Below are 15,348 nucleotides of genomic sequence, written 5' to 3'. Positions count from 1 at the left end.
ACTGGTGGATGTGAAAGTCTCAGCAGTTATTTTCCAATTTATTTGTCTATTCCTATCTCATTCCTGTCCTAGTGTGTGTTTGTCATTAAAAGTATGTTCCCTGGGCTTCAAGTCCTCTTTCCTTGATAATATTCCTGCATAATAAGAAAATAATAAATACCATTTATTGAACAATTATTATGGCAGCTCTCTAAGTACTCTATATACATTATTTATTTAAGACTCAGATTCCTGTTATACAGTTGAGGAAACTATGAAATAGAGAACTATGTACTTGCAGAGAACTGTGTTTTTTCTAAATTCTAAATAGATATTTATAACCATGGTATTATATGGCTATCCCCTATTTAACTCTTAATTTGTTATAATCAATGAGAATTGTTCACATGCCCAAACTCTAAGACAGAAAAGGGCAGGGGACACTTTGAGCTCCGAGGAAGAAAACAAAGGCTTTTTGACAAAAAGTTTTCTTAGGAGTTTCAGATTGGGAGACAGCAATGCTTATATTCCTTCATGAGACTCATGGGCAGCTGCACAACATGAACAGATAAGGAATGATACATGGAGTCATCTAAACGACTGTTGAGAAACTCAGTGAGGATAACGAGCAGGATAATAACAATAACTCAAGACATACTGAGTGTTTACTGTGTTCCAGGGGTTGTTCTAAGAGCTTTATATTCATTGTCTCATTTAATTCTCACAGTAATGGTATAATGGAGATAACATTATTGTGTTGATGATATGGATAAGGAAACTGAGTCTTATAATCATTCAGAAACTTTTCCAAGTCCTCCAGTTACATTATGGAGACAGGATTGGAACTCAAGCTAACTATAGATTTTGGGTATTCTACATTCTTATACTGATATGTGTAAAGCTCTTCTTTGGGTGACAGAAACAAGACAGTGTTATTTTGGTATCTCTGACTATAAAAGTCTCATTGGTGATGTAAATGGTGCTATAGGAAAATCATTCTTTTGAATAGAAACCTCTCAAACATTCATATACTGGCTCATATGTTTATTAGAAGACTGAGAATAAGGGCTATACTGTTCACTGATTCTTTGCAACCCCTTAGACTGTAGCCCGCCAGGCTCCTCTGTCCATAGAATTCTCCAGGCATGAATACTGGAATGTGTAACCATTTCCTTCTCCAGAGGATCTTCCCAACTCAGGGATCAAACCCAGGTCTCCTGCATTGTAGGCAGACTCTTTACCATCTGAGCCAACAGGGAAGCCCATTTTTTTTTTTTTTTTTTAATGTTCGAATTTTACCTGTACTGCATTTGGCAGAACTGAGTTAATAATTAGAGCTCAACCAAAAGTAAAGTAACTCTCCATCCAATAAGTGTAATGCAGAATACTTGCCTCTAGAGGGTGATGGCCCATTATGGAGTACTGGCCAATTATTAAAGTGTGTGACAGTACCTGGATTAAAAGTCCTAAGTTGAAAGAGAAAAATAGATCGATCACACATCTATAACTATGCAGACCTGGGCCTTTGATCAGATAAAAAGTTAAAAGACTAAAAGAAATTGTCTGAAATAGTTTTCATTAACCTAAATGGGATTCTTTCCACCTCCTTCTTAATACTCATGAGATATGAGACCAAAGACTGTAGAGAAAAAGAGAAGAATATTTTGATAGCACTTTTCCCCTCCAGGATAAAGAAGAAAAAAGTAACAGAGACACTGTATGCAGAATTAAGTAGTTTTTCTCAGTTTAACACCTTTAGGAAGACAGTGAAGAAGGATTAAATTCACTGGGAGTAAAATGCTTTCTGGTAATTGACAATGGCAACTGAAAAGAAAAAGATTATTTTGACATTTGGTGATTTTAAGACAGGTGGATACCTACCATAAGCTATGATTCCAATCACACCAAAGGTGAAGATCCAGAAAAGCAGTCCAGCTGTGAACCTCAGGAGCATCACAAACATCCAGCTCAGGAGCATGGCAATAGTCAGGCCACTGGAGGATAAAAGGCACAAAAAACATAGGGGCCAGTGTGCCAAGCATAACAAACACAGCAAGGCAACACTTATTTCTATTCAAAATAATTCTTGGTTATTTCATCAGACTGTAGAAACATTTATGACATTGAAAAGTATAAGCAATTCTTTCTGTTATGACTTTCAAGGGAAACAATAGGATCATCAGAACTTGATACATGAATCATTTTCAGTGCAGCAGCTGGTAAACGCAAATTCTGTGTCCATAGTTGTTTCAGGAAAAAAATCACAATTCCTATCTGCTGCAGTCCTATTTTTTTCCTTCATACTTATGCACCAAGTGATAAGCTACAGAACATATCCATGAGACGTTATTGCTGCTCTATATACCTGGTCACTAATGAAAACCGTATGTGATATAACTAGCAGTAAGAGAACAATCTTAGGGCAGAAAGACAAGCAAAATAATTGTCCTACACAGTTCCTGAATCCATGGTTTTGTAGCCATTATCATTCTGGTCTAATTATCTCTAATCGTTTGTGATGTCTAACATCACCAGACACTTATTTCAGATCCCCAGTGATCTGTGGGCCATTATCTGGAGCCGGGATAAGGCCTCTCTGTCTCCTGGGCCATGTGACTTTATCAAGCAATCAAGAGCATGACTATTTTCCTTGGTTTAATTTCTTCCTAGAGTTTGATTGAGTACTGGAGGTACTTCTTCCCAACCCCACTATATATCCAGGTTAAAGTCATATTGGATTTTTCTAAGTGATTTCATCAAAGAGAACTCACTAAAATTGGAAATTTGGCTGATGCCTCTATTAAGACCTGACACCGCTGGTGATATCTGCAAGTTTCCAAATAGCAATAGACAGCCTGGCACAGTTACTGAGCTTATTGTCTTCAGATGTTATCTTTAAGAAGAAACTATTAATAATACTGTCACTGGGTAGATGACAGCATGTACCAGAGTACCTTCTCAGTGCACAGTCTTACAGAGCCTGGGCTTTTAATTTAGAAGCAAACCACAGATACTTCAATGCTGAAATATGCAGTCTGATTGAAAACTTATTCTATAGCATAGGACAAGAGGGTTATTAAAAAAATATATTGGGGCAGGGGGTGGGAGGCTTCCCTGGTGGCTCAGTGGTAAAGAATCCTCCTGTCAATACAGGAGACACAGGTTCAATCCCTGGTCTGGGAAGATCCCACATGCCCTGGAGCTGCTAAGTCTATGTGCCATTAACTATTGAGCCTGTGTTCTAGAGCCCCAGAACTGCAACTACTGAAGCCCTTGCCCTAGAGCCTGTGCTCGGCAATAAGAGAAGCCATCGCAATGAGAAGCTCCCACTTGCTGCAACTAGAGAGAAAAAAACCTGTGCAGTAACCAAGACCCAGCACAGTCAAAAATAAAAATAAATAAAATAAAAATTTTAAAAACAAGATCAGAGGGGAAAAATAAGAGCTATAGTTCTTGACTACTTGTGTTTTTAATTCCCACATAAAAAAATTCTGAGTACACTAAGTCCCAGCATGTCAGTGTTTGGCTTTATATGCATGAAATAGATGAGAACAGAGAGTTGATAATAAAGGGAGGTGTTTATGCTCTAGTGTTTAGTCCCTGGGTAGAGACTATTTCAGAGTGTGTGAGGAGGACGGGAGAATCTGTTATAAATTATACCTTTCTCAGGTGAGAGTAGAAAAGCCAAAATAAAGAAGAGACAGAAATTATCTAGTGATATTCAGGTCTGACAATAGGGACACCAGTTTCCTATCAAGTATAAACTACAATCTCTGCCATGGAGATATATCCTGAAATACACAACTGAAAATAATTACTCTGTTTAAGACAAAGCCTAACAATGTAAAACCTCATAAAACTATCTAGTTTTATAGTTCTAAAAACTGCTGCTGCTGCTAAGTCGCTTCAGTCCTGTCCGACTCTCTGCGACCCCGCAGACGGCAGCCCACCAGGCTCCCCCGTCCCTGGGATTCTCCAGGCAAGAACACTGGAGTGGGTTGCCATTTCCTTCTCCAATGAATGAAAGTGAAAAGTGAAAGTGAAGTCGCTCAGTCGTGTCTGACTCTTAGCGACCCCATGGACTGCAGCCTACCAGGCTCCTCCGTCCATGGGATTTTCCAGGCAAGAGTACCGGAGTGGAGTGCCAGTGCCTTCTCCAGCTCTAAAAACTACTCCCTAGTATTTTACACACAATACAATTTTGACTTTATTAAGCACCTTACTTAAATATATCTATCTTGTCCCCCTAGTACTTTTATAACTGTTTCTTAAACCCACATTTTCTATGTATTTCTACGGTCCAAGAACCGTACTAGGACTCTGGAAAACAAAGACAAGTTAGACATAGTTACCATCGTAAGAGTTCATAGTTTATCAGAGGGAAAGAGATGGATAAATAAAATACAAGATGGTAGGTGCTATACAGAAGATAGATATGTGTGTTTACAAATATGTATGTACACACATACACACACACACACACAATGAATGAGGAACACAAAGGTGCAAGTAACTTACTATATCTAGGGAAGTTAAGAAGATATCGTAAGTGACACAAAAGCTGATTTTAAATGATGAGATGAAGTTTCCCAGGGCACAATGGTGGATATTCTAAGAAAGAGAATAGAATGTGCAAAAACACAACGGTGTGATGGTCTGAGAATGGGTGTGCTATTTGCTGTGTTTAGAAGGTTAATCAAGAAACATGGATGGAGATAAATCTGGGAAAGTAAGTTGGATAGGTTATAAGAGCTCTTGTAAGTATCTGAAGAAGTTTCCACTTTATTCTTTAATTACTAGGAATCATAGATGCCTTTAAGGTACTTAAGGTACAAGAAGGAGACACAAAAGCCAGATAGTAATGACAGCCTTAGAGTATCAGACACGTGTACCTGCTCTGGAGGACTGACTACATTTTCCTTTATGTTTAAGAATGCAAATCTTATGTCTGAAAATTTAAAACCTCTTCCTCCTTTCATATATCTTTTTCAGCTTTTCATAAGTACAGTTAGTTTGACCATGATGATAACAAATGTTATATGGAAGGGCTGCATTAAAAAATAAGAATGACCCTTTGGAGATCAAGGGAAGGACAAATTTTATATGTAGTGAAAGGCGCACACATACCACAGTGAGGCCCCATGGGACTTGAAATATATGAATACTCTTACTAGTAATTTAATGAGTAAAATTAAAATTTACATTCTTATAACTTTTTGCTAATATTGGGCAGATTTCCAAATATTTTGGGCTCTTCACTCTGTCTGAAAAAGAAACTGGCAGGAACTGAAATCTGAGTCAATCTCTCATTCATGAATATGAATGGGGAATTTGATGAAAGAAATTCTACAAAGATAAACTCAGAATGGGGCTGGAGACGAAACACTTATGTTTTCACTTACATGAGAATCCAATACCATGTTGTTGCATAGTCTTCAAACACCTTCACTCCAATTGCCCTTGCATCAAGGGCTTTATTGATACCACTGAATTCAAAGAAGAAAAAAAAAATCAATTATTTTTTGACTACCACTAAAGAGAAATGTTCTTGTTACGATAAAAGGGACTTGGAAGCTGATGTTCTAAGCATATTTTTAGAAACCATTTATCGCTAGTGACCCTTTTGCTAGCCATAATAATACATGAGGTGTCACTTTGGTGAACCTACAAAGGTAGCTACAGCTACACACAGAGGAAGCATTGCTTTCAAGAGTGGTAAACATACCTTTTTTCCAACATATGCAACATGCCCTCAGTGTTGCAGAGACCTCACTATAAGACATGAATTTAAATAAGATCAGCTTCTAACTTATAAAATCCATAGAGCTAAGAGTGAATATGATACTTAATTTCCCCTTCTTAATCTTCTGACACTCTGTAGCAGAAGGCACAAAGAGGCACATGCAGAAAAGTACACAAATCATTAGCATCCAGCTGGATGGGTTATCAAAGTGAACACACTTGGTAAGTACAGCATAGTCATTCCTTACCCCCATGTGCTCCAATTACAATACCTTTCCCTTCCCCTAAAATAACCATAATTTTGACTTTGGTGATTATAATTTCCCAGTTTTCTTAGTTGTACCATATATATATGCATCATAGTGTAATTTTAATTTAGTTGGGCTTCCCAGGTGGCACTAGTGGTGAAGAACCTGCCTGCCGGTGAAGGAGACACAAGAGATGTGAGTTCGATCCCTGTATTAGGAAGATTCCCTGAAGGTGGGCATGGCAACCCACTCCAGTATTCGTGCCTGGAGAATCCCATGGACAGAGGAACCTGGCAGGCTACAGTCCATAGGGTCGCAAAGAGTCGGACACGACTGAAGCTACTTAGCACACATGTGCTTACTTCAAAATTTTACCAATGGAATTGTACTATTAGAACAATACATTTTTGCAATATATTTTTTATTTTAAATTTAACGACTGAGCTGTGCAATGATACTCTGTGTTGATATTTGTATACACACATCTGTGTGCATGAGAAAATTATATTTCCAAATAACATGGAACACCACGATGCATACAGCCAAGAGAAACAGAAATTTTACTTCACTGTAAATAGTAATAGAAATTCAACACAGTAACCAGCACAGCAGCATCGTGGTTGTTTCACCTTTCTTAAGACTCCCTTCCATTTAAAATAGCTGGCAGTTTTATTATTTCAGTCATTTTTTTTTAATGATGCTTTAAAAAATCATGGGTTTTTAAAATTATGCTCATCCAAAAGTAAATTATATTAAGGTGTTTCAATATGTTTCCTGATGTCTCATTTATGTACCTGTTGATGATGAAAGACTTAACCATTTTGAAAAACATAATTGTTCTTTCAAATTCACTCTGCTTTTTCCTTTGGTTTTCTTAACAAACACATACCAATTTCTCCAATCCACAGTGACATGAATATTTCAGAATAACACATAATTCTTCCTCTATAATGCTTAACCTAACAAAGCTTTAGTTCAGGGATAATAAAGGGGTGCATCAAAATTGAAAATGGGGATGTGATCAACATACTTTGCAGCTATTCTGAGTTCTGCAGCATTTCTTGTCTTTCCACTTCCATCATCAAACACTGTCTTATTTCCTACTGTTATAGTGCCATTTTTAGTAGAGAAGTCTGGGAAACATCTCTGGAGAACTGTAAAAATAAATTAAAATTATGATAATCACTTTTCTTTCTTTACGATGTCTCCTCTTTCTTCAGCTTTCTGTTGTTTATAATCAAATGCTTACTTGCTAGACACTATATAACTTGCTCAGTATAGATAACTGCCTATTACTTGATAATCAGATTTTTTGATGATTCTAAGACAGACATGGGAAGTAAATACAATCATAATCTGAAGCTACATTTAAACTTGATTATTTCATACATGGTATATTCATTAAGTAACCATAAGCAGGACACATAGCATAGGTTTTATAATAATACTGACAACCTCGCTATCATACTAAACACATCTTAATAAAAAGGCTATATTTACTTGTATTAGATGAATTTAGTTTTGTTATTTTTTGAAAAATTCTTAGATATTCCTTGAGTGAAACCTTGAAAACCAGAGTTTAGTGAATAATTCTTTGAGAAATAAGCATCAGCTCAAACTTTAGGCTACTAAGATAACCAAATTTTTATTTATAAAATGTTAATAATTTGTCTCTCTTCCAGCTTTTTCATTTATCAGTTTTTTAGAGCGGCTGGAAATGGAAATATAAAGCCATCAAAAATGGCCCATACTTTGTCAACTAGCATGATTTCTGAGAGTTTGCCATTCAATCTTTTATGTACTTGTTTTTAATTCAACAGAATCTTTGCTTCTCTACAAATCTCTATTACTAAAAATGTTTTAAAACCTCAATTTTACAGGAAGAAAGAGGAGGAATCAAGAATGGTTTATCTTTATATTTTTTTACAAGAAGTATTACAGACTTGCAGGGGTTGATATGGCGTTTAAACCTGAAAATATGAAAGCAGTTGATATAGAGAAAGAACTATGTCTTCATAAAGCTTTTCCTGACTTATCTGGCTTAAAATCAGTTTGTCTACTCACCTCATCTTCTGTAGCATCTGTAATAGGGATGACTGCTTCAGTATCCTCTCTTTGTCCTGCTCCTCCCTGGCAAATTTGACATAGTCTCTACCAGATGATTCTATTCCCTCTCAATTCAACCATATTTCTGCCTCCACCTCGCCATGGAAACTGTCCTCCTAGTGATCCCAATGACCCCCTAATTGCCAAAACTTCTAAATACTTTTTACTCTTCATCCTGCTGGAGCCCATTACCTAGCACAGTGCCTGGGACAGAATGGAACTCAGTAAATCTTTGCTGTTGAATGAGCTAATTTGTCTGTTGAATGAGTCTTAGACACAGGAGACAAGCCCTTTATAACTCTCTCCCCTTGGTTCACAGGCCCCGGTTCTCTCCTACCCCCTTCTTCTGCCTTTTTGTTTACTCCTCTTCTTTTTGCTTCTTCAATATGCCTGATCCCACATACAGAACCTCCCACACTTGTTCTATGTAGTATTTCTGGACAGTAACTCATCTAGTCTGTTACCTTTAATTACTAAATATGCTCATTATATTTTTGGAAACTAGAGAAAAATTCTTGAAGCAAGATACAAAGCTGTACAGAGTTTTACAAGCTACAGTGAACTATATTAACATTTTGATGCATTTCCTTTCAGTCTTTCCTCTGTATACATTTTTTTTTGTTGAGAGTTATTAACTATACAGAAATGAGATATTGTCTCTTGTTTCTTTCTTTTATTATTACTTATTTACATTTATAAAATCTTTAATGAGTGAGTTTTTTTAACTGCATAACATTGTTTCAAGTACTATATTTAATTCCCTATTGGGGGGATACAAATCGATATCAATGTTTCCTTCACTAGACTTGGAAGGACTGTGCCTTATTCATTTTTGTGTCCCCAACGTGGGCTTCCCTGGTGGCTTACTGGTAAAGAATCTGCCTGGCAATGCAGGAGATGTAGGTTTGATCCCAGGGTCAGGAAGATCCCCTGGAGAAGGAAATGGCAACCCATTCCAGTATTCTTGGACTCCCTGATGACACGGTTGGTAAAGAATCCACCTGCAATGCGGGAGACCTGGGTTTGATCCCTGGGTTGGGAAGAACCCCTGGAGAAGGGAAATGCTACCTACTCCAGTATTCTGGCCTGGAGAATTCCATGGACAAAGGAACCTGATGGGCTACAGTCCATAGAGTTGCAAAAGAGTCAGACATGACTTAGCAACTAAACAACATCCCCAAAGTACATTTTGTATTGTGTGATCTAAATAAACTATAATTGTAAAGGCAGGGACTATATCTTATATACCTAATGTATCTTCCGTGACTAATGATTCATTTTTACCCTTTTGCATAAAAATCTGTAACACTGTTCTTAACTACAGACACTGTTGCTCAGGGAATCCTGGTTAAATGCAGTTGCTTGCCAGACCCACAACTTTGATGGAGGGTCTTTAACGATCCAGAGAAGAATGATAGGAGCATGTAAGACATTGTGTTTGATGGTTGCTAACTCAATGGTACCGGACTTTCTACTGAAACTGATGACTATGATCTTTCTTCCATTTTAAAAGAAATATGTACTCCTTGTGGAAAAACAGAGAAGAAAAAAGAAAAAAAAGAAAAAGAAGACAGAAAATGGCCATAGTTTTGCTATCTCCAAAATAAACTCAGTTCAGTTGCTCACTGGTGTCCGACTCTTTGTTACCCCATGGACTGCAGCACACCAGGCCTCCCTGTCCATCACCAACTCCCAGAGCTTACTCAAACTCACATCCATTGAGTCAGTGATGCCATCCAACCGTCTCATCCTTTGTCATCCCGTTCTCCTCCTGCCTTCAATCTTTCCCAGCATCAGGGTCTTTTCAAACGAGTCAGTTCTTCGCATCAGGTGGCCAAAGGATTGCTGTTTCAGCTTCAGTATCAGTCCTTCCAACGAATATTCAGGACTGATTTCCTTTAGGATGGATTGGTTGGATCTCCTTGCAGTCCAAGGGACTCTCAAAGAGTCTTCTCCAACACCACAGTTCAAAAGCATCAATTCTTCGGCGTTCAGTTTTCTTATAGTCCAACTTTCACATCCATACATGACCACTGGAAAAACCATAGCTTTGACTAGATGGACCTTTGTTGGCAAAGTAATGTCTCTGCTTTTTAATATGCTGTCTAGGTTGGTCATAACTTTTCTTCCAAGGAGCAAGCGTCTTTTAATTCCATGGTTGCAGTCACCATCTGCAGTGATTTTGGAGCCCAAATCAATAGTCTGTCACTGTTTCCCCATCTATTTGCCATAAAGTGATGGGACCAGCTGCCATGATCTTAGTTTTCTGAATGCTGAGTTTTAAGCCAACTTTTTCACTCTCCTCTTTCACTTTCTTCAAGAGGCCCTTTAGTTCTTCTTCACTTTCTGCCATAAGTGTGGTGTCATCTGCATATCTGAGGTTATTGATATTTCTCCCATCAATCTTGATTCCAGCTAATTACTTAATATTTTGGCATATTTCTCTTTAATCTTTTTCTTTGAATATATTGTTGTTTATTAATTTTCATTCTTACAGGCTTGTCATTACAATGTATATAGTATTTTTTATTTTATTTAAAATTGTAACAAACAATATTTATCATATGTAAAAATTCTAAAATATTTCATTTAATAAATGCATCATAATTTATTTCAGTATATTCTTGCTCTTGGATATTAGAATATTTCCTTTTCTTTTTTTCTTCTTTTGGTTGTTTTGAATAACATTGTGATGGACATCTTTATGTAAAGTTTTTTATCTGTAGTTAGAATTATATCCTTTAAAAAGGAAAATGAGTAATTATCTCATCTTCTCCTAAACAGGGTTTAAGTTTATAAATTTTAAAGACGTACAATGTCAGTTCATTCAGGAGACATATAAGTATTTCATGTTTTAAATTATAAAGACAAACATATACCCCATTCTCAATCCCCAAGCAATTTTCCAACAAATTTTTTGGCCGAATTCAGGGGTAGGTGTGTTAGGGTATGTCTGTGTGTGGCTCATGTGTGTTCTTAGAGTAGCAAAGAATCAAACTGAATGAACTTTTAATATTCAATTTTCAAACTTTTCTGTGTGCGTTTATGCCACCAAACCTAAACCCTTACCAAGCTCCTGGGGAACACCCTAGGCTGGAGTCAGAAGAATGGGCTTTGTAGCTTTGACTTTCTTCTCAATTAACTCTGGGACTCTGGGCCAGTCATAGGACCATTCTCAGCCTCAGTTTTGTCAATTGTAAAATAAGCGAACTGAATTAACTAACTTCTAGGTAGATCCTGTGTTTCTGAGGTAAAATAATAACCACTTACAAGGTTTGCTTGGATAAATCGCTGATGGACAATCATTATCCAGTAAAACTTGTGAGAGAGTCTAAAATTGAAGGAAGAGTGTGTTAACATTTCAAAGACTATGTGATGATGCATCTTACTCAATATATAAATTATGTCCTTTAAAAATGCAATTCCCTAATAATTTCCTTATTCCAAATTACTCCTCTAGTAAGAGTAATTGTAAAATTATCATACACACATACTTGTTTGACAAACACTCTTAAATATCCTAACTGTAATTCAGTTGAATCAACAATAATAAGTCAGACATGCTGAAACCAAGGTATATCTTTGAAGGTGTGTATCTTTGTCTTAGTTATATCCTCAGTCTAATGCTTTTATTTTTTCCTGGAAAAATGATATCTCCTCCAATTTAGAAGCCATCACAACTAATTAACATAATAAGGCTTTAGAATTCCCTTATATAGGTAGTGTTTGGGGATTTTTTTTCAAATGAATAATTATCAAACCAGGTTTGGAAGTAAAGTTCTTGTTACTCCATAGCCATGGAGCTTTATCACCACATTAATGAAATGGTGACCACAAATGACATTTAGCTCCTAGCTCTTGACAGCAAAAAAATCCATCCAAGTGGAGAATCTGTTGGTGTCAGGAAATAGTTGATACTAACTTACCAGACCTAATAGTCCTGTATAATACCCCAAGTCTACAAAATGATATGTTCTAAATTGTGTTATGTTTGTATATACATGTACATTTGTGCTTTAATGAAATGGTAACACTAGTAATAATTTCCTAGAAAATTTTAGAGCTTGTCCAGTTACAAATACATTACACTTGAGATTGAAACAATATAAATTCTTCTCTCCTTTTAAGCTTAAACACACATACCTCCACAGGCTTAAGAAAAGTAGTCCGGCAGAACTGGCTGTAATATGTCCAGTATTTACTGTCGTTTTTGTACTTAAATTGTATTTCCATGTAAGTTAAAAATCTTTCTGGGCACTTGGAGACACAGATCTGTGAAATAAAGAAACACAGTGGTAGGAACTGAATTGAATTGAACAAACCAAGGAATTATCTACAAGGTTAGACTTCTAAATTACCCATCACAATAAAAAAGCAAAGCACCATTTTCCATTTAAGAAACTTAAATCAATTTTCTAAACATATTGTAAAAAATTAAATTTCATGTACCAGCTATCAATCTCTACTCCTTGCCCTTGGATGCTAATGTGCTATTAAAACAATAAGATACTATACAATGACAAAATTATTTTTAACTTCTGATTTGATATAGTTGTAGATCTTCACACATCTGTAAAAATAATAAATTCCATGTACCTTTCACCCAGTTTTGGCCAGTGGTAATAATTCGCATAACCATAGCACAATATCACAACCAGGAAACTGGTATTGTTACAATCCACTAACCTTATTCAGTTTTTACCAGTTTTATGGGTGTTCATGTGTGTGTGTGTGTGTGTGTGCAATTTTATCACCTGTAGATGTGACATCATCCACAGGACAGAGATAAACTTTTAATGAAATTTTTAATGATTTTTTGAATTAGTAGATAAGAGTTTAATCCAAGATTACTTTTGCCTGTGTAGTTTATAAATTTTCAGGGTTAGAATCTTGCTTTCTTTTCTATGTATGAATAGAATGGTAATTAAAAATGCTCCAAACATTGATAACTTATGCCACTAAGAACTATCAAAACCAGTGAATTCTCAGAACATAATTGGGGGGTTTATACCATAAGAAACTAACAAAAAATATGGATATTTGTGGTAATCAATCATTATTATCGTCTTTTAGCAACACCAGTCAAATGTGGGCAGAGAGGTCACTGATGCAATTATCTTTAATGAACTTTAGGGGCCTATTAATGCCAAATCAGATCACTGTGCTAGTCCACAGAGCTACTCTGGAGTGACTGCAATCCAATTAGTAACTCCACAGAGAGAAAACACAGTCAGGGAGGAGGCACTCTGTTTGTTTTGCTTTTGTAAGTAATAAAAAACCAATGATCACATGATGTCATGAGAGTTGCAGTCAATTCTTGAACATTCTCTCCTCTGCCCTCTCAGCTCTGACTTGCTCCATCTCCCTACTGTACTGTGGTAACTATTCTCACTGGCCAGATTGTAGCTCAGTCCCCACTGGTAATTAGGTAAAAACACAGCTGCTCAGCTGATATCTCTTTCCTATCTTTTGGTCATGTTTCTGCTACATGAGGACATTTGGTATCAACCCCACCTCTAAGGTAGTAGGTGGACAACTAAATGGGTACCTCAAATCTCATAGTTAATTGTTTTGTAGCAGTAGCATTCTAACTTCTTTTAGAAGTTTCTAAAAGGTAAACAACCCAACTCCATGTTCACACCTCCAGATGTATTTTCTGTTTCTTAGTCTCTCCTACACACTTGTGCACACATACACACACACACAAGTACATACACACATTCATGCACATCTAGAGGAAATAATGAAAGTCTCACAGGCATCTTTCTATGAAAACTGAAGAACTGTTGACGGACATTCACAGTATCCAACATGCTCACATTTGGGGGAAGAAGACTGAGGTCATTGTCAATACAAATGTCCAAAGTTTACTCTGATTGGAGTTAAGCTGAAAAAACCATGAACATGTTTGGAGCTAATTCACAGACATTTACACTTTGGCAATTTACTTATAAGACTCTGGAAGATAACTGAACTAGCCCATTGTTTGATACACTTAAATGGATTTATAAAGTAAAAACTGAATGTATTAATGCCTTCACTGGCTTTAAATGATGGTAGGAACTACTGAGCTGAGGCCATGATGATTTCTGCATTTATAAACACACACATACAATGTATACTACACACATAAAAGTGTGTATGCAACATGTGGACTTCCGAGGTGGCTCAGTGGTAAAGAATCTGCCTGCCAGTGCAGGAGATGTCAGTTCAATCCTTGGGTTGGGAAGATCCCCTGGAGGAGGAAGTGGCAACCCACTCCAGTATTCTTGCCTGAAAAAATCCCATGGACAGAGGAACCCACAGACTACAGTCCATGGGGTTCTCAAAGAGTCAGACACAGCTGAGCAACTGAGCAAACATGCAACATATAAAAGAAAGTAATTTAAATGTTAAAAAATGTTTTGTTAAAGAGACTCACATCAAATTTCATTCCAAACATAAAGGAGCTGTTAAAAAACAATATAGCAACTGCTCTTTACTCTCTTTCTATCAGAACTGTTTGTTCACTATAAATACAATGCTGATTAGTAGCAATCAACATATAATTAGCCAAAAATGAAGGTCGCATTGAGGTTGGATATCCTAATTGATCAAGGTCTGTCCTTTAAATGCTTATGACACATGTCTGGACCATGCTGCAGTTAACGGAAAACATAATGCATAAAAATATGGCTTGGATCAGTAGATACATTATTACCTAGCAGACTGAGAGCAATTCTGCATTATTGGCAGCTGATATATATTCTGACTCAGTTCTGATTCTTTGTATAACCACAAAGGGGCACCTTGAATATAGTTCTTCATCATTATTTTTACATATTCTGTTCATATGCAATTAACACTCTAATATAAATTAGGATTTGGTGAACGGAAGAGAAAGTTATACTGAAGGTTAAAACAGTACAGTTCCATTGAAGAAAAGATCTAGTAACTGAAATGTTTAACAAAAAGCATAGTGTGGAAGGATTTTTTGTTTCATCATAGAATGATGGATTTGTATAGTACAGTGGAAAAATTTCTAGACTGGCAATAGTAAAATATTAATTCTCTCATCCTTTACTTCTCTCATCATTTACTTCTCATCATTTAATTCTATCATTCATTTACTCTTTAATTCAACAAATATTTATCAATCACCCACTCTGAGCCTGTTCTAGGCACTGGGGTCACAGCAGTGAGCAAAAGAGATAAAAATCCCTACCCTCAAGCAGTTTACATTCTAGTAGGAAGAGATGGGTAACAACAAAGAAGTTAAATTGTTTGCTGTAAG

General features: G+C 36.5%; 1 protein-coding gene across 1 annotated transcript in view; it reads right to left on the bottom strand.

The window, feature by feature from the left end:
- Nucleotides 1-15,348, bottom strand: part of SLC44A5 (solute carrier family 44 member 5) — a 148,477-nt gene that overhangs the window by 35,046 nt on the left and 98,083 nt on the right. The window contains exons 5-9 of the mRNA XM_061168455.1: nt 12,219-12,347; nt 11,346-11,406; nt 7,000-7,123; nt 5,382-5,465; nt 1,861-1,973 (exon numbers count right to left, since the gene is read on the bottom strand). Of these exons, the coding sequence (XP_061024438.1) occupies nt 1,861-1,973; nt 5,382-5,465; nt 7,000-7,123; nt 11,346-11,406; nt 12,219-12,347 (511 nt within the window). The remainder of the gene's footprint in view (nt 1-1,860; nt 1,974-5,381; nt 5,466-6,999; nt 7,124-11,345; nt 11,407-12,218; nt 12,348-15,348) is intronic.

The sequence above is a fragment of the Dama dama genome, chromosome 20 (genome assembly GCF_033118175.1).
Source record: "Dama dama isolate Ldn47 chromosome 20, ASM3311817v1, whole genome shotgun sequence".
In the NCBI taxonomy this organism is placed as follows: Eukaryota; Metazoa; Chordata; class Mammalia; order Artiodactyla; family Cervidae; genus Dama; species Dama dama.
This window is presented reverse-complemented; position numbering and strand designations above follow the sequence as displayed.